This window comes from Zootermopsis nevadensis, unplaced genomic scaffold (assembly GCF_977971745.1).
Source record: "Zootermopsis nevadensis isolate Lab colony 2312 unplaced genomic scaffold, Znev_1.0 Znev_ptg000001l, whole genome shotgun sequence".
Taxonomy (NCBI): Eukaryota; Metazoa; Arthropoda; class Insecta; order Blattodea; family Termopsidae; genus Zootermopsis; species Zootermopsis nevadensis.
In genome coordinates this window covers 9,165,684-9,190,942 of record NW_028259133.1, presented here as the reverse complement: position 1 = coordinate 9,190,942, position 25,259 = coordinate 9,165,684, and the positions used below count along the sequence as shown (strand labels likewise).

The 25,259-nt window shown below is 36.3% G+C and overlaps 1 protein-coding gene across 3 annotated transcripts in view; it reads right to left on the bottom strand.

Annotated features, from left to right (window-relative positions):
* The window catches only part of LOC110838342 (homeotic protein ultrabithorax), an 879,469-nt gene that overhangs the window by 572,639 nt on the left and 281,571 nt on the right, over positions 1–25,259 (bottom strand). For 2 of the 3 annotated variants that reach the window (XM_087342533.1, XM_087342531.1), the window contains exon 2: positions 15,069–15,443. In XM_087342533.1, coding sequence (XP_087198659.1) covers positions 15,133–15,443 — 311 coding nt within the window. In that variant the 3' untranslated portion in view covers positions 15,069–15,132. Of the gene's footprint in view, positions 1–12,332; positions 14,423–15,068; positions 15,444–25,259 lie in introns of those variants that run through there. The other variant, XM_022081453.2, reaches the window with a different exon arrangement.

Sequence of the window (25,259 nt, the reverse complement as noted above, 5' to 3'; positions counted from 1 at the left end):
AATATATATTTGTTACTTACTTAAAAAGCCTCCCCCCCCACCGGAGGCCCGCCACCATTTAAATATTTAACACGTGCGCCAACAAACACTTCCACTTACAAACTCAAACTGACTTTATATAATACACATTAAGTTGCGAGGCGCGGTAAAATCTCTAGGGCATGCAAGTCCGTTTTGAATGGACGACAGGAATTCAGTACCCTACAAAGACGTTGAGTCTTTTCAGCATTATGTCCCATTAATGCTCAAATGCTACTACTAACCCTAACCTTGCTTTAAATAAGGGTGACGCAAATTCACTCTGCCCTTAGATAAGTTCAACCGAAACCCATGTGGTCAACGCATAACGACTTCATCCGTACTTTTGTGCAAGGGAAATACATTATTTTAACTTACAAAATAGTTTCCAGTCACTTCTACTTAGATTTATTATTTTCATATTCGGTAACTATGGCAACAGGAATTTCACAAGTACGTTAATATAGTATTCTACCACTCCTCGATGTACTTTAATGCTATCTTTCCACCTGCTCTGTAATCTGAGGTGAGGTTTCCCCACCAAAATTCTCTATGCTTTCGTCTCCTCTCTGATCCAAGCCGCACGTCCAACACACCTAACATCCTGAAATTCACCATTTTTCAGCATAAATCACGAAGTCAATCGCCCTGTAACATTCTAACTAACTTCCAACAAATGTTTCCCTGAACACTTAATCTACAAACACTAATAAATTATGCTTCTTTGAAGTTAGAAACCGCATTTCACAGCCATAAGACAATATTTTGTTTGGAAAGCCTCAAGGAAACAGACCTCTCGGAAAACCAAGGCGTAGACGGAACAATATTTTAAAATGAACGTTACGAAAATAGAAAAAAAACAGAGTGGATGTGCGTGGACTTGACGTCATGTGGCACGTGATAGGATCCAGCAGCGAGATACAGCTCGTTGAGCGATTAGTCAAATATACACAGAACACAATCAAATGATTACCGAATAAACAATAATAAAAATTGTCAAATTCATCCCCACAAACACAATTACATCAACAAAACAACCGGGTTAAGCTCAGAACAGATCGTGCGAGTGTTTATAACCAAAACCTAAAGCATATGGGCTACTTTATGTGAAACAGATGGAACCCTTCCAATTCAAAATAATAAACACACCAAAATGTCCACAGATACAAAACAACACTGCAGGTGTAGCTAATATTCAGAACAGGATTTTACTCCAGCGAAATCCTATAGCCAACACATGAACTTTCACGTCGAGTATGTTTACAAATACAGTTCCCAGGAACGACGTATTGGGTTAAAATTTACGACTTGCAAGACTGGCGCTAACATTTGCATATCATTAAGTTTTTTGTCTTTCAAAATAAGAAAATAAGCCTCATAATGGCCACAAATACAGTTTACAAAGATGACGCCAGTCTCATGTGATCCTACGCCGTGTAGTGTCGCATACGTTGACCGACGTTTCAGAGGAGCTAATACCATCATCATAGAGACACATCAAGCACTTCTGAAACGTCGGTAATCTACCAGACTACACGACGTAACATCTCAGAAGACATCACACTGAAATAGATTAGGCTTTAAATGACTGAATAAATCCGAATAGTTGGAAACGTTGTTTGAATCTAGTAGAAATTCTTTCGGATTTGGCATATCCATGATTGACACGATATTTTAAACTTCTGTAAGAAATTTATCATGGTGTAGCTTACCTGTAGTACGAACCAACGACAAGTTAGTCAACTTCCAAGTTTTTGTTCTCCGTTACATCTTACACTTAAAGTTTATTTAACGACACTTTTTCAGTTGCTCAGACTATATAGCGTCGAATGCGAGGACTACAGTAAACAACGATTTGGAAAAAAATGCGGCAGCAAGCGGTCGTGAGTCTAATTTAAGATATTTTCCCGGTATCTGCCCAGAGGAAAACCACGAGAAACCACAGTAAGTACAGTCGGTCTCTGGTCAGAGATTGGAAAGAACCCGAGACCTCCTGTATAAGAAGCAGGAAATGTACCAGTCACACTGTCAAATATTCTACGAATTGTCATTACCCACAACAAAACACACTTATTTGGTCTCATAATGGGCTATACTTCCACGCAAAAATAAAAAACTACTTTGTTCACATTTAACACATAAATAAATATTATTCACAGACACAAAATATACCACCAAAGAAACGTAGCACTAAAAATGGCACAGAAAACGAAAATGACTGCAATATGACAACGCGAACGCTTCCTGCCCTGCACCTGACAAGCCACTGAAATGACTGAAATCTGAAATATTCGTAATCACAGTCGTGCTGCCACCTAGACAGTTTGTGAGAACTAAATCGTGATCAACTGTTGTTTACTACAGGATGAGTTCGGAAATATAATTTGAAACGGCAAACACATTCATAAAAATGGGCCTATATAATGAAAAGATGAGACAGTTATCGAAAAAAAACATGACACTTTATTTTCCCAAGACACAGTCTACTAACAGAAGAGAATTATATAACAACGCTTGTATTGCCTACGATCATGTAGTTGCGATTTCCAAAAAAGTACCTCCCTTCATAACCCCAAGGCCAATTGCTAAATTCGTAAGAACCTTGGACCCTATCTTCAGCGAGTTCAACTTCGCAATCTATCGTTCGAAGATTACATATTTCAATATTGTCTTCCAATCTATTTTATAGGTATTTTTCGAGGTTTCTCGGCTAAAATTTTGTAAGCATTTCTAAATTATCTTTTAGGCGCCACGTGTCTGATCCTTCCTAATGTCATCGATCTGATTGCACTAATAATACTAAATATGTAGGCCTAATTACTTTCGTTCAACCATGAACACCCTCCTTAGATTAAGATGTATCATCAGATGTTATTTTGTTAATATATCGGTACTTTTATTATTTCATAGAGAAAGACGGACTTTGGCCAAAGAGCCATTACGTTCACGTGCATCCATGTTTAAACACTCACCCAAAACGTAAAAATCAACAGAAGGAATTTCAATAAACTTTGTACAAATATCACTCTTCTAGAGATCTCACTTCCGTAATTTTAAAATTCTTGTCGCCAATAATATAAATATGTTAACCGTGCCAACTTGCGAGGTGAGACCGACTCTATTGCCACTTAAAATACGGCCCTTAAGTATTTATTTCTCAGAACTTTTTTATTTCAATTTGATTCAGCACACGGCGCAATGATAGTACGCCTGCATGCACATTTTAAATATTCCTCCATTTCCACCACCGAACGAATATTCACCTGCCAACAACAGATCATTAAACACTCCAAACACCTCGCACCCTCCACGAGAAGTATCCGAATATGCTCTTGCATTATAAAGATCCTAATTATCAAGATAGTGAAAACATGTTCAATGTAAACATACATTACGAGACACAAGATGGTTCATATTCAAGTAGGTAATATACAACCTGCCAGGGGAGTTTATGCAGAAAAATTATTAGAGGTATAAGAAGTGAGATTGAAAGTGATATGCTCAATAACACAATACTCGCCTGCATCTAATTTAGTGAGCGACTTTGCTTACTGTATGACATCATCACGCACACACAGAGAAAAGTCCAAACTGAATAGTGAAACATTTCAAATATGCAGACTGTACGACACAGACTATTCTTTGTTCAGCTGTACAGTTTGATGTAAGATGCATTACCTATTTGATAGTGAACAGACCGGTTTTTCGTTTATACTCATTCAGCATGTTTAAAAAATAACAACTCAATGCCTTTTAAAAACACAACACAGTTTACTATAAGTATAAAAACACGTTTCCATTCCATTATAAAAATAGTAAATCTGTTTTCTTGCATAACCACAGACGTCGGTAAATGGGTTGAATCTTTGCATGCACCTTAAACATTCTTGTAAAACTGAACATTATGCAATATATTTACTATGCTCACACAAGCAAACGAATGCGAGAACAGGAAAGCAGCTTATGACAACGAGATAAATAGACATTAAGCACTATGAATTTCAAATGATTTTGAATTCTGAAATCAAATGCATTACGAACACTGAAATATCTACAGAAAATGCTAGTTGCTAACAATCATCGGTAGTAGATTAAAACTACTTGAAAGTAAGGTTACAGGCTACTCAATCCTGATTAGATGCAAAGAGGCAGAAAAAAATTAACTAAAACTTGTTCATGATTTGTGAGACGTGCAATTTATCAGAATTATTCGTAGTCTGGCAAAAAATTATCGTCTCTTAAAATATTTTTGAGGAGAAAATATAGGCCTATTTAATGTTTAACAAAAGACAACTACTTTTCTAAGTGGATTGGTACAGTGTTTCTCAATCGGTGGTCCGCAGCTTAATTTATGACGGTCTGAAAATTATACTTTACGTTATATCACTTTTTGTCACTAGAGAAACATTTATCCAACTTAAGATTTTTCTTAGTTTGTCATTTCCTTTTCGAAAAACCGTAATAGTGATTTTTTTAGTATAGACTATGACGTCTCTTCAATTCGAGAGCCACATGAAGAGGTCAGTGATACTATAGGCTTCTTCATCAGATTTTAAAGAACATCATCTTATTAACTTTATGGACTGGCTACACTATTCCTCCATCACTCCAACAGAAAGGCAGACTTCTGGTACATCGTACCGGTGTGTCTATGAAACGTTACAGGCATATCCACTGTAATATGCTTTGAACAACTTGATCGATTTTAATCAAACAGCTTACTGAAGTCATAATATTTACAGTAGAATAATAGAGCATTTAGACCTAGAACTCAAATGCAGAACGTGCAGCAACCCTGTATATGCTGTTTTAAGGGTCAGAGAACAAAAAATATATCGATGTTTTCCGCTAAACATTCCAAAAACTAATTACCAATAAAGTCAAGGCATTAAAACATAAGCAGAGTTTATTACAACACAACATGTCACCGATTAGGCCTACCTTTTATATGACGAGAAGAATTTACTGTGACCAATCAAATTAAAAATTTGTATAACGTCGGCTTTCGGGCGAGCCTCCTTGGATATTTGGCATTAACCAACGTTTCGGCAACATTGCAGTTACGGACCGAGAAAAATCACAAAAAACCCTAAGTTTGGATAATAGATGGCCTGTAGGTCGATATGTGAACCAAGGACTCCCAAAACACAAAGCAGGAGTGCCAACCACTCCACCACGGTTCGGGAAGAGGATTATAATTTATAATGATATTTTGTGTCCTCTGTTGTGAAAAGAACTTAATATGCATGTTAACGTTTTTGTTAACGAATCGAAAGCAGGTCATAATGATAAAGAACCAGTAAGATAATGCTGAATAATACAAGCTTACCCTAACATCTAAGTGCTGAGAAAATCCAGTGTGTCCGCGAAATATAGTTTGGAAATTTATATTTTTACTGACGTCATGTGTGATAGCAATTTTAGGAGTGCACTATGGAAAGCGAAGACTGGGAAGAAGACTGATACAGCTAACCGACGACCTTAAACAAGGAAAGAAGATGACATTCCAGGAATTAAAGCGAGAAGCCGAGAATAAGGACAACTGGAGAGCTCTTTTTGGGCAGAGCAATGGACCTGTCGTAAGACAGAACACTTAATAAATAATAAACTATAGTTTCAGGGGGTGATGGCATCAGTAGGGTAAAAATTGAAAGAGTGGTACCAAAGTAATATTGTCATCCAATATCATTGTTGCAGAATGTGATTTAAAGTCATTACTGAAGCAATGTGAAGAAAGACGCAATAGACAAACATGAACGGGAATATAATTTGTTCGCCGCTTACGCTAAGGCGTAAGAAGCACCTAAAATTATGAGAATAATAATTAATACGGTGGAGAGATGGCACGGGGTGAAGACAAAGAATACAAAAAAATTTGGAAACTGCAGAAATGAGAAATCTAAGAAACTTAGCTGGATATTATAAAATTAGACAAAAATAGGCTACTAACATTTGACACAAACAAGACAGATAATATAGGCCTATCTCAAGAGACTATAGCTTAGAATAAGATGGGAAAACCGTGCAGATAGAATGGGTGAACACGAAAATATAAAAAATTACAAATCTTCATACGAATCGCAGGAAAATCATTTGGACGATTAAACGTATATTTTGAGAGGCATCAGAATTCCTAATCCTTGAACATATCGTGAGCAGAAGAATTGTAATAATATGAACACTGAAACAGAGCGTAATGTGTTGACAGAAAACTTATTTCTGATTTGTGTAACTGTATTTAGAGGCTAAGCAAACCAAATTACATGTAATCTTCCTTTTTGTAATATCAGTAGCAGTGCACTAAAGAAAAAAAGACAAAGCGGTTATACAGTGCCAAGACCACGCTGATAAATACGTCTGTTTTGTTGCAGAGAAGCCTGTCTGTCCGTATCAGCAATCTTCTCGTTCATTCCAAACACGATGAAGACATCAGCCAGTTGTCTGCCTTGATTTTCTCTTGTAAGGAATATTAGTGGGACAGAGATAGATACACATTTCGTGAGAGAGGAAGAATTTTATTCTCAAACTACTGCATCGGTTATGTTTCTTTATACAGCAGCGAGCACAAAGGCTATCATTAAAGCATAGACTTTTATAGACCCATATAAAAAAATCACCCCTCAAATGGATACATCTGCTTGATACTTCGGCCTGACTTTACTGCGTTGTCTATACGTTGAACTGGTTTAATATTCCACCTACGTGACGGCAGTGTATCTTGAATTGAAACGAGAGCTATTATTTTTATTTATTTATTCATCTGTTTTTGTCGATTAATCTTCGCTGTTATAAGCTCACATTACATATAGCTGATTAATGAACAATGTATTGAAAAGGATGTAGAAGGAAGTGGGCGTGGTCTAATTTAAGTTAAAATCTCGTAGTCTCCTTTAAGGGACTGAGATAAACAGGAAAACCTCCTGTATCCGGGCCGATAATTCAAACCGGAACCTTCCGTATATGAAGGTGTTAACCACTAGCTAGCAAAGTTGAAGCCTGGTGTAAGAGTAAGATAAAAATGGGGTTGGTGTTTGGAATGATAAATGACGATAATTAAATTCTTTTTATCACTCATTATTATCATTACAGTTTCTTAGCTCGTTATGTGCAAAACTAAATACAAAATTACGTAACTTAAAAATCAGCGTGATACTACTGGGCACAGAAAAACGGAAGACACAATTAAACAGGAGCAGCTGGTGAAATGAAACTGTAATTTTAAAACATACCAACGCGTACTGCTCAGTAGGCCTACCCACACATGCTCATAATCATGGATCTTTCACTTTTATCTTCAGTTTATCGTGAGTTTATTAAGAGACTGTTGGTGCGCACTACAACTTAATTACCAGGAGCAGAAATAAACATAATGTTATAATTATTCAATCCCAAACTTAACACAATTTCCTCTTAGTAAGACCTATTATATTACAGACGCATTTCGGGTCTACTTAACTATCATGTAGTTTATCACCACATAGTTAACATAATTAAGCCTTTAAAACTCGTAACATTACCTTAGTTACGCGTGTTAAAAATACAAAATAAATACAACAACCTTAAAATAATTGTAAATAAATGCAGAGTGTAAGGCAAGACATGCATTGATAATAGCTGAGTGAGCATTAAATGCGTCTGCAGTAGACTTACTACAATACGTTTGTAGTAAAATAAAATATGGTTAAGTGCTGACGGAATAATTATTACATTAGAGTTTATATTTATTCAACAAGCAGAACTGAAACTTTATCGTTTACAATCAACGAGAGGGTATCCGTGATGCCGTACAACAGGCTTTAGATGCCGTATACACAGCTTGCATACATTGCTTTCAGTACACTGAGTTCGGCAACTTGTAGCTTCAGCTGCTGACGGCAGGCGTTTTTTAACCGTTCAGTAGCTCCAGAATAAATTCCCTCATACTCAACGATAAGCGCAGGACTTTGAGGAGCGTTTCAGTTTGATGGGAAAAATCTAAGAGATGATTCGATCGATATTGACAATCTGTTGCATAAATTCCAGGGGTATCAGATAGGTTAGCGCAACGGTAACTTTGTAAGATTTATTCGTGAAGCACACGACTAGAATTTCGACCGGATAACAGGGTACCCTGATCTAAAAAACGTGGTTTTCCTATGTCTCTTAAGGTGAGTCTGGGGATAATCGTTTTTGTTCATCGTATTTAGTTTGTCTCTTGTTTTAATTGCCAACATGTCACTACAATACAGCAAAGTTGATGAAATTTCAGATTCTTCTTCTGAAGGCATTTTATTTGAAGGAGTACATATGAAAGTAACTGACAGCCATATTAAATAAGGTAAAAACTCATCGATCAGAAAAACTTCTGTATAACCGTTACTGCAATTTAAAAAAATTCGTTCTGAACAGCAAAATTTATTGTTACATATATGCAATATAAGGTTTCTTATATCCATACGTGAAATAAGTTTTTTACCAGTGAGATACTTGTATTATTTATTTTAGTTTATTTTTTTTAACTTCATTATGGTGGTGTTAATACTAACAAAATGCGTCAGAAAGCAGACGAGTGTCATCTGAATAGCACCGACTAGTCAGTTACACAAAATGTAACTACATCCATAAACAAATCAACAGCACTAATGTGGCTGCAGTATTTTGCTCGTTACTATTAATTAATTCATTTTCGTTTAAATTATTAACAAAAGTGAGTGGGCGAAAAATTGCTTGAAGTTTTCAAGCATCTTGAAACAGACCAAGAGCATGCGTCTTGGTTTTTAATGTTATAAAAAGTATGTTTTTCTTGGGAAAGGAAATAAATTACAGACGACTGAAGGCTAAGCGATCAGGAATACATTTGAATATAAGAACGATGAAGTAAGTGCAGAATATAATGTAACGAAAAATATATTGCGATATATAGGACTACTGGTGACCTGTACAACGGAATTACAATGAACTGGACGGTGACCGGTAGCTTAAATGGTTAGGTGAGAAAAGCGAGTAGAATTTTGGTGGACAAATCTTTGAAAGCGGCATCACGGGAGATTCTAGAAAAATCATATCAAGATAAATCTTAGATAAATACGTGATATTTCAGGTTCCCACAGCAGCGAGAATGAGAGATAGTTGTCAGAGACCTTAACGGTCGAGTACCGATTAAAATTTTATACATTTCGGACAAATATTAAACTATTTGATACGATCCCTTGTGTAGGATATAACATTTGGGAGAAAGTAAATTCAGTCAAATCACAACTCTTCACGTCTCCAGAAGGACGGGTACAAACACGATTGTAGGAGTGGAGCACGCGACTCCCCTCACTGTCCACCCACGCTCCATTGACTCGTGCTCAGATTCGAACACGGGCCCTGGGCAGGTATGTGCGTGAGGTGGTCTGGATACAGTTAAAAGACGATTCAGTTGGAGCAACGACGTTGCAAATCAGAAGACCAACTCCGTCATCTACACAAACAGGTTTAGAAGTGTTATTAGTAATCGCATTTGCGGGCTGCTATTTGTACTGCAGGCCTACGATGTGAGACAATACCGGTCCTAGGAAAACCTGCAGCTATTTTATCGGTCCGCTTACAAGAAAAGGTTAAGATTTACTGCACTACATAAATATGCCCATTCTTAACACCTGGTTTCGCACATACTGATTTAACATGTCGTTACTACAAAAAACATGATTAAATAAGCAACCTGTACAGGCCTTGGATATGAATGTGTAGGCTTACATGAACTTAAAACAGGTGTAGTGTCACAACGAAAGTAGAAATCACTGTAACTGCCTTATTATTTATGGAGCAAATGTATGGACCGTAACACGTTTCCAGAAGTACATATGTTAACAGTTGCAGCCACATCAAATAATAATTAATGACCAAAGCCAATTTTATTAATTATGCAGCATTGATTTCGTGCTGACAGGCGTACAAGAATTCGAGGCGATTACAAAGGTATCGCAGACTTCTGTAAAATATTTTATAATTTATATTAAATATGAACTCACACTATTCAGAAAGCACAGAAAGAGGTCTATGTACGATTACGGGTTAACGTAAGTATATGACAAGTTTAAATATTAATTTCACGAACAAAATAATTGCATATTCAATATATTTTTATTTATATGTCCAGTTATTTTACCGTAGTCATAAGCACTCGTTTTTTTCTAAATTTTCAAGTCACTAACTTATAGAGGCTTGCAAAGTAAAGTCCAGCACTAGGGATTACTAAATTCTTGGTCTTTGTCTACCGTCTGATATCAAAAAAGCACAACGTATCGGAAATTGAATCTGTTTCCATCCTCAGATGAAAAGAGATGGTCATCTACTCAGTTGAGTCCGTTAGAAAAAGCTAACAACGGTCACTAGACTGGAATACCGGAAGACGGACAAAGTCCAGGAGTTTAGTGTTCCCGACTGTGACACACCATCGTCAGGTCCCTTTAAAACTGAGTAATAAAGTCCATCAATTTGTTCAGAGTGAACAGAGTCGCTGGAATTAAAGAAGTTACATGTTAATTTGTTATCATTTGGAGACCTACAGGCAATGAACCGTCGAAAGAGTCTCGAAGACAAGTTCAATAAAAAGGATAATAAAATGGGACAACAAATGGGGCCACGACGTTTCAAACACACAGAATGGGGTGTCCCGATGATAACTCACAGCGGGAGACAAAGAAGCGACCGGTTGGAGACTTTGTATATTAATGGCAATTTAATAGGCGAAACACAATGCCTCGTCAATCACTTGCGAAACGGAATAATTTTCAGTAGGACACACATAAGAGGTAAACGAATCTCTCCAACAACACTTTATGGGTCTCTCTGAACAATAATGCACGGAAGGCGTGTGTAATTGCATGTAAACGTGATGTCTCAGCTCATCGGTCGGCAGCGTCTGAGGCAGAAAGGGACAGAAAATAAAGAGAGAAAATACAAAGACAGTGCTTTGTTTTCCTCTTGAGACAAAAAAGTTTTGTCGCTATCAACAAACATAACTTATTTGCACCGACAGTAAGCGATATGGACACTCAAACGACTAGCTTTTAAACGTGAACCAAGTGTTCAGGTTGCACAGATTATACACCATTTTGCATTCACATGTTTACAACAATAGACACTAATGGATATTCTATCGTCTTGTATATCCTTTATGCCATAGGCTGTTCTGTAAGTCTGGAATAAGTAAGTTTGGTGAAAACTAGAACAAATAAGCCGCATCTCGACAGTTTTAAATTAAATTTAGAGCAACAAGCAACATCCTACATTTCCTTTTTTAAGAAGAATTATGGGCACGTACCACTCTAATGCCCGCCACGGTGGTCTAGTGGTTAGAACGCTGGCCTTGTAATCCTGGGGTCTCGGGTTCGATTCCCGGCGGTGCTCGAATTTATAACTTGTGTTGGGCAAGGCCGTGGTCTAGGCAACACGGAGTTTTCTTCCGTGGCATCCCAACAATTACTCCATTCACACACAGAAGAAGGCAATGGCAAACCACTTCTGGATCATCTGCCAAGAACGTATATGAACAGGTCCCAGTCCCAGAAAAGGATGGAAGGATCCTGTTCATATGGACCTGTCGTCAGACAGAACACTAAATAATAAAAATACCACTCTAATACAAAATGGTGTACACGTACAGACGGAAAGTAACGGTAAAACGAAAATAAAAATCGAATACTCCATAGTTCTTCTAACAAAACGTTTCGTACGCAACTCCACTGAGTAGAGACTTTCTTGAGGAGCTGGATCAGAGTCCCTCGGTTGTTCGGGAAATTCCCAGCTGCTTAAAGAACAAATACTTGATTACCGTGTTCACCCTGTCCTGAAAGAGATTATCTACCCACACTAACACACATTATTTCTTGTAACATTCGTTTTAATATCACACTCTCCTCTATCAACTATGCGCTGTCTGCTTCCATCAGATATTCCGGCTAAAATTATGTATTTATAATATATTTCATAAGCTCCGCCCTTATTATAGACCTTAATTTGATCAACCCATTAGTATTTGGTAAAGAATAAGTTATGAAGCTCCTCTTTATGTAATTTATTTTCCCATTCTCCCATTACCACTTCGTTTTCGGTTCAGAATATTCCCTTCTTCACGTCGTTCTTAAACAACCTCGTCCAATGAACATATTCTTCTCCTACGGCGATTGAATAAGTTTCACACCCATAAGCTGGTAAAACAAACTCTGATGAAGCCGCCTGCGATATTTTATTCCCAAACTGGGTGTGGATGTTATGCGTTTCAATGAGACTGTCTATTCGCAACCTTGTACGGTGTCGGGAGGGGAGGGGATTTGAAGAGGCCTATACACTGTGATTCATGAATCTTTATTGAAGGCGGCAGAATCAGTTCGATACACCCATTTGCATTGACCGAAGAAAGTCACAAGGAGTTTTCTAATGTTGAACTCAGCGGCCTGGAAATTACCGTAACCAACAGCAGAGCTACTTTCTGCTATATCATGAGAAAATATAAAATTAAAAACCTGTACTTTTATTTAGTTATTTTTAATTGTATGTATCGGATGATTGAGTGATTGATAATTAATGAACTGGAAGAAAGCAGTCATAACCTAATTGGAAGCAAAAATATATCGTTATTTCCCTGAAAGGACTGAGAAAAACCATGAACATTCCCCAGACATGACAACCGGTCTACTACAGAGACTAAACATTCCCTGACTTCTGTATTGTATAAATCTTTACGTAAAGGTAAGAGTTGAATTCGTTTCACAAATGATTGTGTAGTATGTTCCTAAAATCTGTGAGGATTATTCTTGTAATGCAGTTGTTAATTCAGTGTGGACCATTGCTAGGCTTACAATTAGCCCTAGGAACAGGCCTATTATATATTTATATATATATATATGCTCCTTTATTTCATTGTTTCTACAGAAGTATTCATCGGCACAAAATAATTGTTGAAATTTACTATGTCCAAAGCTAATAACCAGTTCATAAACGCGATTTGCCACCCTTCGATAATCTGAGGTGGTAGCTAAGAAATCTTGTCCTAGGGCTTCACAATTTCAGTCCTAATAACACATCATCTCTGTGTATAACACAACTAATTATGTATTCAAGTTGCAGGAATTTTGAATCACATCAAGATTTTCTGAACATAAGAATACTTAAATACTTGATGTAAGAAAAAATAATACGCATAATTACACAAAATTATATGACCTTATTATCAACAACGTAAGAAGTCTGGCGCGATTAATCGCTCAGCTCACCTTCTCAGGAAATAATTCCCCAGAAAATAACATCAAAAATATAAATGCAAAAGTATGAAGTAGCTTTAATAGTGATGTATGTAGTACGATTAAGCTGTTATCATAGTCCTACCTGACAGCAAAGCCGGCCAATTCAAATACCTGTCCTCCGTTAACCGAATATCATTCATCTCATTTACATAACTGACCATTGTTTACAGGAAGTATCCCATAATAAATATTGTGGGATGGATCAAACTTCTGTCTGCGTAAATATATAACTTATTTACCTCACAATTAAACAAATATTTAAATTATGATATAAATAATAAAACTGTTTACAATTAGTCTAAAAATTAAACTTTGGAACAGGGCTACCTGAATGCATCCATACCTTCATCATGAGTAATATGCAGTTGCACTATAATTTCTTGAGAACAATTCAATTGTCACCTTCTTTACAGTGTGAATATTAATGACAATGCAATAGGCTTACCCGAAACGTCCTCATTCTAAGAAATAGTAACATTACATTTGGAACAATGGGCCTACTACTTTCATAAGTTTTCACGTTCCGAATGACTCAACTGAATTTTTCTAACACATAGATGCACAAGTTTCGCTCAATACACAGACAATTGAAAAGTTCCGTTGAGCGTTCATGACATAACATAACATAAAATGTTTTCTTTTAATTATACATTAGAACCATGCACCTTTTCCCTATGCACATATATACTTTCATTGCTATTTGCAATCAACTGATATAAATTATAAATAAAATAGAGTCGCCTGACTCAAATAACATTGTGAACAATTCATAACAAGCAAGTCAGCAGTACAGTGTATTTAAAGCAGATTAAAGTATCAAAAATGTGATAAATGATACCTTATTCAAATATGGGATTGGAGTTCTATATTGTTTCATGTTCAGGCTGACAGTATTTGTTTACATACTAAGGCAAATCACGATGTCGTATAGAGTTCATCTTAAAGTCTACGTAGAAATTGAGATTGCAGAATGTGAAAAATGTTATACTCCGTTAAGACGAACACGACGCAGATGATAAAGCCGACTCATGTTATGGCTTGTATGTATATATTGGCTTTACTATTACTCTTGGAAACGTACCAAGAGGAACAGATAATAATCACGTTATACGCGACTGATAGGCTTTGATAATCTGAAACGATATAGAAAAATCAGTATTTTAATAATAATTTTGTTTGGTTGTACGGGTTTTTTGAATTTTGTTGGTTAGATATTTCGAGAAATCTGAAAAGTCGGGGGCACTGTTTCGTGTTACACGTTACTTTCCAAATAAAAACCTGAGTTTAGAAAGAAAGCAGAAATTATTTTGTACTACTTACTGTGTTCTCCCATTTGATTGAAAGTTAAAATATTACATTACTAACCATAAAATGCAGAAGCGGCATGATAATTTAATTCAAGAATTTAACTATACATAAGCAGAATAATATTTCGTAGACGTCAATGTTAACGCATGGTAATAGGTGCAACTGTATTTTGCCACCACAGGTGTGATTCTCACAAGTTGGTAGCTACGGCTCACATTTAAATAGGCATAAAGAGGCAGCCTATTTCTTGTGATCTACTGAAGGCCAGCCATTGTAGTTATAAAAGTGGGCAACCGAAGATTATTAAAGTCGAAAACCGACAAAAACATAAGTAATGTTCAAGAGAGTAACGTCGCCACCTAAACAGATATTCATGGCTAGCGCTTCATACATAAATTTCTAGTCATTTATAACCTTGTAGCTGCAGGAATGTCGTGTGGTAACATTATGGCACATGTACACAAAGCCTACCTTGCAACGGATGATGTGTCCATGGAGATGCAGACGCCCCAGAGGTAGCGTTGTGCACCGACTCCTAGTTCGGCTCGCCGCCACCTTGTTGTTGCTGCGCTGCTACTGCCGCCGCGGCAGCAACCGCGGCTTTCTGCGCCTGCGCCTGTTTCTCCTGTTCGTTTAATTCCTTGATCGCCTGAATTTCCTTTTTGAGTTTCATCCGTCGATTTTGGAACCAAATTTTGATCTGTCGCTCCGTGAGACATAACGCATGCGCCATCTCGATACGTCGTCGTCGCGTGAGGTAGTGATTTGTGTGAAATTCCTTTTCCAACTCCAGTGTCTGGTAACGAGTGTACGTCTGACGACCTCTCCGGCGCAGACCATTGGCTCCTGCAAAGAAAAAAGAAGTATACAGAACAAAGACATTAACAGTTTCGTATTATTTGGAGCAGGGGTACCAGGTAAAAATCCCGAGAGCACGAAAGCACAAAAGAAATTCCTGGAATAAAATCTCAGAGGTGGAAGATAAAACTTCGGTCTTAGGTGTCCCATCATAGTAATTACGACTACTATTTCTGCAAAAGCACATTACAATCTCTGATTAACATTTATTGTCATTTGTAATTTAAAAAAAAAATAGAAATGATTTTTTTTTAAATTTGACGTTAAATTTATTCACTTGCATTCATAGTGTGTTTGATTAAGTTTCAAGTTTCCTATATAGAAAAGAAAAAAGAAAAAAAGAAAACACCACTCCGCAGAACAAGGCTTAGATGGGAGGACAGTATTAAAATTTATTTTATTGAAATCCGATGTAGTAATGTGGATCAGATTCATGAAGCCCAGTGTAAGGACCAGTGGAGGGTTCTTGTGAATACGGTAATGAATCTTCGAGTTCCAGACAATTGACTGATTGATTAATTATTGACTGAGAAAATATAAGTTTGTCAATAATCAATCTGCTCCATGAAATTATCTTGCTAGTAACAACATTTGTAGACAAAATAAGTGATCCATAAAATGTGCCTACTTTACAAAATATTATAAGATTGGCTACCGATGCATTTATGCGTTTGAGAGTCTGGTATGTATAAGACGGTTTCTAAACCATTTCAACTAGTTAGATTCATGGAAATAATATTACTTTATTTCCAAAGCTTGCTCTGATCCATATTATTTGTAGAGGGCTGAGATCCTTGCTTTCTTAATTGTACTTTCGTTCCATGCGTACAGCTGGGTTAATGTCCAATTCTGGCATCGAAATCTCCACAGGATACGGCATGGAGCCGAGTCCGTACAAACTGGCGGGCGGTCTTTCTAACCACCTACTTTATGGGCCAACTATCTCTTACACAGCCGCCTTCTGTGCTTTATGTGAGTTATGAACTAACAACCTTACATCGTTCGTTTCTGTAAACTCTGTTATTTGTCACTTCGACTTTCAAAACCTTTATCAATACTACACCACTGCTCAATGTTAAAAACTAAGGGCAAGTTGTAAACAATCATAACCAAATACAATGAATTAATTAAGTAAATACGATCAAAACAAAAATATACAAAAATTCCTATTTTGTTAGCATGACGTCTTCGATTTCATTGTTGCGTGAAGTCGGAATTAATATTTTAGGCATTATAAGTGTTTAATTTATAATGTGTGACTATGTATTAAATATAACAAAGACCACAGTCAGTTATAAGAAAAATAGCCATCATAAGTTATTGCGCTATTTTTATCGTACTGTTCATATTACATTTACTGAATGTGAATTTAAATGAAATTTAAATAAGCACGTGTTTCGTGCTTTTATCTTTGCACTACCATAGTGTGTTTACCTTGAACGTCTGTAAGGATTGTCATGCCTCATACGAAGACGCCAAGAAGATCTTCATGCCACCATGCTTCTACAAAGCCACAAGATACGTGAAACGCACAATACGAGGACAATCTCAGAAAATGATGCATTAATGTTGCTCTGAGTAGCGTTGTAAATAGCCTTCACCGCCATATTACGAATTCGATCAGTCAAAACAAAAAGCATTAAGCACGGAGATGTTTCAAGTCCATTCCATTTTGCAGTGCTCACGTTCCATATGCTATCAAAAGCAAGTCATAGCTTACTCTCTGTTCTGTTTATTATCATAGTTCTTGTCAAATATTAGGGATTTGCAGGGTTCTTTTGTTGCCTAGTAGAGTGATATAATCTCATCATAGATGCTTCAGGCAACTGCAAATGCCGGCCAACCAGTTAAGTTCATACCAAAAATATCTTTACGTAAAAACATAATCGGAAATTACAGAAGATAGCTGAAACACATTTCATGTAATAGATAATGCGTATTCAGCAGCTTGTATGACATGGTGAAGAATATGAGAACCGCAGGTTCTTAATATTTTATAAGATATCATGTCGCAAGAGAAGACGATCATAGCACCACAGGTGAATCGTAGCTGTGGTTATCTATGAGCAGAAGACTTCTTCCCCTCCTCTATTATAAACATTCTCCTTACTGGAATTATATGCATGTATATATTATAATGAATGTATTATCAGAACATCCGCCGTCATATAAAACACATAATATCCCACCTTTTGTCAAGTTAAGCTTGTCTTGGGCATAGCCAGAACTTGTTTCAGTATCTTGCCAGCCAGTTCCAAACGCCATTATAGTCCGCGCCTTCTGATTGGTTAAACAGGTTTTTAAAGACTTCAGACAAGTTCTTACTAAACTGTAAGAGGATGAGAGATGAGAACAAGAGAGAGAGGGAGAGAGAGAGAGAAAGATAAAGGCGGAAAGAGGAGAAAAGATGAAGTGGCATAGGGTTGGAACATGTCCACCGAGCCCGGTTTCAACCCACAGGTAAGAACTGGTCACGTTGGTACAGATCACAACAAAAGTTTCATCCACAAACAACAGCTAAAATAATATATACTGCACCTGCAACAGAAAGAAGTGTGAAGCACTTGTATGATATTGAATTCGTACGTGTGTTTATGTATGTATGTATGTGTAAGTACGTATGCATGTATTTATGTACGTAATGTATGTACGTATGTGTGTGTGATATGTGGGTTTATCTGCGTTATCGACTTCTGATTCCCCAATCACCATTCTTCTCTACCTAAGTCCTTCTTTCACTCCTTGGTCAATGCATCATAGATCCCCAACAAATTCTCAGTATTCAATTCTTCCTCCTTCCTGGAGGATAATCATATGGAAATTTATTGAAAGATCGAAAAGGAGATGAGAGCATTAAGTTTGATCTTCGGGAAACTGGTTTCGACGGAGAAGAGATGGGAGATGGATAAACTGACTCAGGACTCTGTCCAATGCCTGGCTTCTTCTCGTAAATTAGCGAAGTAGATATTTCGTATTCCATTGCCCGTAAGTTAGCAGGTTTATCGGTTAAAACAGAAAGACAAATACACTGAACTGCAATTGGAAAGATTTTCAATCGCCTGTGTACGTAGTGGAAAATTAGTACAATATAGGCCTATAGCACATACACAACTCTTGCTTGTGCTGATAACAAATTTGGCCAATAAATGTTGCTCGTTTTCTACATTTAAACATGATTCTATGAAAAGCGAAATACGAATTTTATTAGCTTAGCTATAAAAGATATATTCGTTAATTTTTTTCAAACTACACGATAACTTTTTACAAGAAATTATTAATGAACTTACGTCAAAGCAGAAAAATATCTTACTTGAAAGGCGTCTACATTCGGGCATTTATTTTTACATATGAAGGTCAAATAACTTACAAGATTCCTCCAAAGTATCCATAAAGAAGTATTATATATGAAGCAAGATAGTAGTGATAATAAAAGGTGCAATACTACCTGCAGACCTTAACACAACGCACACGACACTCATGATAGCGTTTGACAAATATGTAAAAGAATGTTGCAAGTTTTCTTTTGTAGGAAGCTCGTGCATTTCTACCAGATTATTTATAGATGGAAACCTTCACGTGAACTTGAAAAAGAATGAGAAAAAAGTGACTTAATCAGACAAATCAAAGTGTATCACCTAGTAAAGTAACAGTAACACAAATTCATGATTTAAATACGCATCAATAATATTTCGGTAACAAAATAAAAGAGGCAAGAAGAATTATTACAGACCTAAATCAATTTAGATCCTAATTAGTATACCAATAACCTGTAATTTCACATTACATCAAGATAACCAAGGCTAATATTTCAAGTAGTCTACAAGATTAACGCATACGGTGCCTTTCTATAACGTGAAGACGGAAGTAGTGCTTATAAGTACTTACAAAGTGCAATGCCACTGGAAATACTCTCTTGTTTTGGAATGTAACATAAGTTTTCATACATGCACTATAATTTATGACAGCTGTAGTTTTTATCAGTTAACAACATTGGCCAGTCCCCGTTTACTTACGCGCTATTACGAATTTTAGTAATACATAAAACATTGTTTTATGAACACTGATTTACAATGATAAAAAATTTCCTTACTGAACCTTACGACTGCGTCTATAAATTATCGAGGTAACAATATCTCACCCGTTTTATGTAATATTTTTACTGTTACACATTTAACCGAAATTATAGTTTCGTCTAACATTCGTAAATTATCAATTTTCAATTTAGTAAAAAGTAAATAAAACCTGTTTTAAATTTTCTGAGCATTCGTAATTGTAACTTAACAGAAGCCTAAGTACTAGGACAGCTTCCACGTTTTCATAGCAAAAATTTGAAGAAGTAATAGGCCCTGTATAAAAGATAATATACTGAAATTCCTAACTCCTATTGGCTCCCTTTATAATTGAGGTCTCAATTATGGCATGTAGACATAACCGTGAAATATATGGTGATTACTGTCTTGGGCGTTTCTTGTCAGTCATATTTATGTACAGTCAAGGTAGAATGTTGTGTTATTAGTATGTAATGATAGCATGCCAAGTAGCTGCGGGCTAGAAATATAAAGATGAAGTTATAAAGCTTGAAGCAATGATTTTACATTTCTCGAAGCTTTATATGTACTATATCGGAACATATAAAAGATTGCACCTAATTTGTATTTATTCACCTTATAAGACTGCAATCGAATAGTTACAATTTCATTACTAAAACCTTTAAAACACCTATGATAGTTTTCACAATTCGTTACGTTCGGCAAAAAGCTATTAGTATATTTATTTTAAGGACACATTCAATATGTTTGTGATTAGAAAAAATGAACCTTCTAACATGCACACTTTTTAATTAATAAAGCTAACAGAATGCGCAAAATCATCTATATTTAAATTTCAATATTTGCTTCATATGTTCTGTCACAATGCAATGTTGCATTTAGCAATATAGAATAAATTTATAAATCAACATTTGCTGATTTAAGAAAAAATATAGAATATTGGTAAATTTAGAGATGTGTAAATGTCAATCAGTGATTAAGTCTTTACCGATACTAATATTCATCAAGTAATTTTTTTCTGTTTTATGCAAGGATGAATAACCAGAAACACTGAGTAATTTTTAAAGCAAATATTAAAGAATTTGAAAGCTGACACATCTTGCATTGCTTGTAGTTTATGCAACAAACGTAGACATTTAGAAAAATGTAAATAATCATACAAAACTCACTACATTAAACACCCTATGTTCAGTAATTTCTTTACAACTTACGTTCAAATGACAATGTCAGCATATTTACAAAAATTAAATTATCTTTATATTTATACGCTCATTTCTTTCTTACCAGACTAACAGCCATTTACAATAACTGCCGATGAATATGAATCCTTTGAAGCCCTAGCTCACCATACGCACCATACGCAGTCCTGCACCTAAAAGATTTATAGGTGAGTGCCAACTGTATGTATTAGCTGCTTTAGCAATAAGTTCTGCGTTTTCCCCACAAAGTGTACTTATCAGTTTGTTTGTTTCTCAGAGTAAAGGGCGTTTATTTCCTCAAGCAGCATTAACCAACTGATCTTTTAGTCGTGAAGCGCTGTGTTTTCTTTGAGGTACGGATTAGATTCCTAAATATTGTTTAGACGAGCTACTTAGAGCAAAATAATGTATGAATCCAGGTCGTCGGTATCGATATGTATTAAAGTGATGTCTGATTAAACATTCATACACATAAATGAGAAATATAATTGGCGTATCTGTGTTACTTGACTCCCCAGCTCATTCTACATTGAAATGTATGCGATAATATGTGTTACTGGGCAAATGCAGTAACACAGAATTATATTAACTCTGAAATACATAGCTCGTCTGGGATAAAACTAAGCTTCTGTTGCGTTTTAGCCAGTGTAGAGAAATTATTTTCAAGGAGTATGTTTACTATGCCAGTGATTGAGAACATACAGTATAGAGTCTGTCTTCAAGTTACTTTGTATAATTCAAACAGTTACGTAAATAAGGTGCTCACTAAAATAAAGATGGCTGACTTCCATATTATTGCGCCGTATAGTCTAGTAGAAGTTTATAGACGTTTCAGATGTATTTACTTCTTCTATTGTCAGGGCAATCGCCCTGATAATGGAGGAACCAAGCAATGAGGAGCAAACACTCCCCGAATTTAACCTGTCCTGACCAAGTAAACATAAACATCCCACCGCCTCTTCGCTCTGCGAATCCTGGTTACTGTAAAGTGCGATTTACAGACTCCATTCTTCATGAAGTTCAAAGCACAAGATCGCAAATCCTGCGAGCTGCTGCGCAGAGTTGAAGTCGATCGCTTTTGGCACTCATTATATTCTTAATTATGCGTGTTTCAAGGACATTTCTTAACCAATCATAACTCTTACATCCCCACTTTTATCTACATCTATAAAACCATCACAACAACAACGAAAATATCGCTGGGCCTCAGAGCAGACAAGCCTCATCTTCATTTACAACTCCAAGAACGTGACAGAAATGACTAACTTCTTACCAAATTAAAAATCTCATGAAGTCCTGACCTTGGAAATTCAGTAGAAGAAAAAGAGAACCGAGTTTTTTATTAAAACAACATTGTAGCCTGGAACATTAAATCATTACCTGTGATACAATGTGCCACCGATAGGAAGCTAATAATTTGTAGCATTATATATATATATATATATATATATATATATATATATATATATATTGTAGTTGCGAGTAAGAAGAGAATGTGTTCTCAAATGAAGTTCAACAAGGCCTTATTTGTATTTAAATACACTTTCCTTTTGAGTTAAAGAACAAAAGTGAGGTTTGTGATGGAATCATGATAAGACTGAAGCATAGTCTCATAGAAACTCGTTAATATTCAATCTGAAAACGTAGGAAAAAATAATGCCGAAGATAACAAGACGACGTAAATTAAAAGTTTTCGAAAAGAAACTGCTTATGAAAATATATGAATAGAAGACATGACAATAATAATCGAATTTAGAAAGTTACAAATAGAGAAACTTCGTGATTTTTTCACACACATGAAATTGATGAACAATAAAGTTTGTGGGGCTGCCATGGACCAAGAATGTGCTAGGGAGGGGAGAAAGCAAATCCTCTTGAAAGACCTAGGAGATGGAAGGATACAATTCAGATATATCTTAGGAAACAGGATGTAAGAATTGACAGGCGGAAACTGGATCGGGATATCGAATAGCGGGCTTTGGCATCGAACTTCTGGATTCTGCTATCAGAAATTAGTTTCTTAATATCAATACTTTTTTTATCAAACTGTCTACTAAACCTAGTTTATTGTTCCGAATATTATAAGCATATGCATGCTACTCCTAGAAACGCTCACAATGAAGTAACCTTATTTTAAAAATAGGTCTAACGTAGTTGCTAATAACAATAACTTGCATCGAGTAGTACTAGTAATGCAATTTGTTAGCTACATTTGCCACTAACCTTCCCGAACAGTGAGAGGATGACACCCGAAGACAGGCAATGACTGCGCTCACAACAGCAAAGAATCTGTAGTTCAAATCATCCGTTAAAATATATTCCATCATATCTAATTTCCTCTATTCCTTGTTCTCTTTAGTACCGTAGCTGTATCAGAAACAATAATAGCCAAATATAGCAGAACTTGTAAAATAGATCATTCCGTCACTGCATCGTTACTGACGACTTCCTTAATGAAGAATCACACATATAAAATCACTCACAAACAGCGTCCTACTTCTCTATGTACACATATGTATTCAACCATCTTCTTTAGAATTTCCTTGACTATGAACATAACTTCAAAACACAAGAAGGACAACGTACATCATTTCTCGGATAATTAGGTAGGTGGAAGACAACAAAAAGGGATTTTAGTTCTGTGGAAAAAACGAGGTTTCAAATATGGCGATGATGTTAATTTAGCAGGCGAAAACAAAAATAAAATGAAGAGAAACACAGAGGCTCTATTAGGCACTAGTTAGAAAGTCAGTCTAGAAGTAAAACGCACAGAAAAACTAATATATGTTCATATATTGTCAACAGACTGCAGGACAGAATAACTGTATATAGTTAGCTAATAAATTATTTTAAATGCGGCAGAGTTAAAATATTTGGGTACGACGTCAACATATCAGAACTGCACTCAAGAGGAAATTGACGTTTAGGGAACCATCTCTGTCCTCTTTATCATATTTCTGAATAAACGTCGTAACTCGTATTTTCATCAGACATTACTGGAATGTAAATTCAAAGGTGGATGAGACGGACGGAGCGTGTATCACGTATGAAGGAATTGAGAAATCCGGAAAACATTTCGATTGGAAGGCCTGAAGGGAAGAGATCACTCGAAAAGACATTGGCTTAGATGGGAGGAAAAGAACTATACTAATCATAGGGAAATAGGATTAGATCAGAATCAACTGGATCAGGACAGAAATCGGTGGCTGACCGTTGTGAAGATGGTAATAACCTTCGGGCCACATACAATGCGGAGAATTTCTTGACTGGTTGGGCGTATTATAGCTCCTCATGAAGGACTCTGCTCCATATATAGTGAGGAATGAAGTCAAATTCATATAAACGACGGAAAACGTAGGTTTTTACTACATCTAGTACAAGGACGGGTAAACAATCACTCCTAAATTGTAGGAAAATAAGACCGACGTGAAGTTATTCCTGCAACCATACACATAGACGTTCATACACATGATTCAATTCATGACACAAATCGAGGATACCGAGGAAGAAACAAGAGCCAAATATAAAATATTTTTTTATTATTAATGTTGTTTATGTTGCTATTAAAGGAGGTAAGTTATAGAACGGCGACTACAAAGTAAACTGCTGGACTAAATGGACCTCATTTTAAGTAGCACAACAAAAATAAATAACAGAATGATCTAAAGGTACCATTTTGAAATTTAATAAAAGTGACAGTTCGTTTCAAGTGGAAGAAAGAAAAATTTTCGTGCCCCTCGGCGGAATGTTTCAAACCGATTGGATTTTGAGTCACCGGTTGAATTAATATACATCCAGGCACCTGACCCTGTTTTTGCTTGCAGAATAAAGAAGCAGTCCTGTATAAAACTTAGGTCTAAGAAACTTTAAGATGGGAAATAAATTTCCGTAATTCAAACGCACGCGGAAACAGTACATGTTCTGTATCCCATACAATATATTACACGCTTAGTTTCAGGGAAACTTATTGCACTCACCTTATAAGGATAAAGGGAGGAACTAACTTGAATAATGTTTTTACTGGAAGCGAAAGGGATGGGCGCGGTTTTGCGAGAGACGAGAGGTCGCTGTTGCGATGTGAAGGGGAGAAACCTGTAGGAGAGACAGGAACTGCATTAAAGTGATTTGCCATCCCAGTTCTGCAACTGTGTGAAAAAGAAACCAAAAAATTGTATTAAGAAAAGGGCGGTCTATTTTTAGGGTTAGTTTGGGCATTTCTTGCTGAAGAGGACGAGGACATGAACAAGGGGAGCTGAAAACACTATCAATCAATTAAATTCTGAGGATGCCATTATCTTAGAGCAAAGACGTAATGTATTAGTGTAAGTGCTCAGGGAAATAAATATGATTCTCATTATCGACAACTGCCGCTTTCAAAGCGTAGGCCTATACTATTTAAGTGTCACAGAATGTTTTATGAGAGTTGTTAAATAACACTGAATATGCTTTAGGTAGGTCCTGATAACGAATACAATAGGAAATGGTTTACGGATGAATGAACGATTGACCATGGCCTCAGCAACGGCACGAGATGGCAGAATGTTCTATTTTACAAG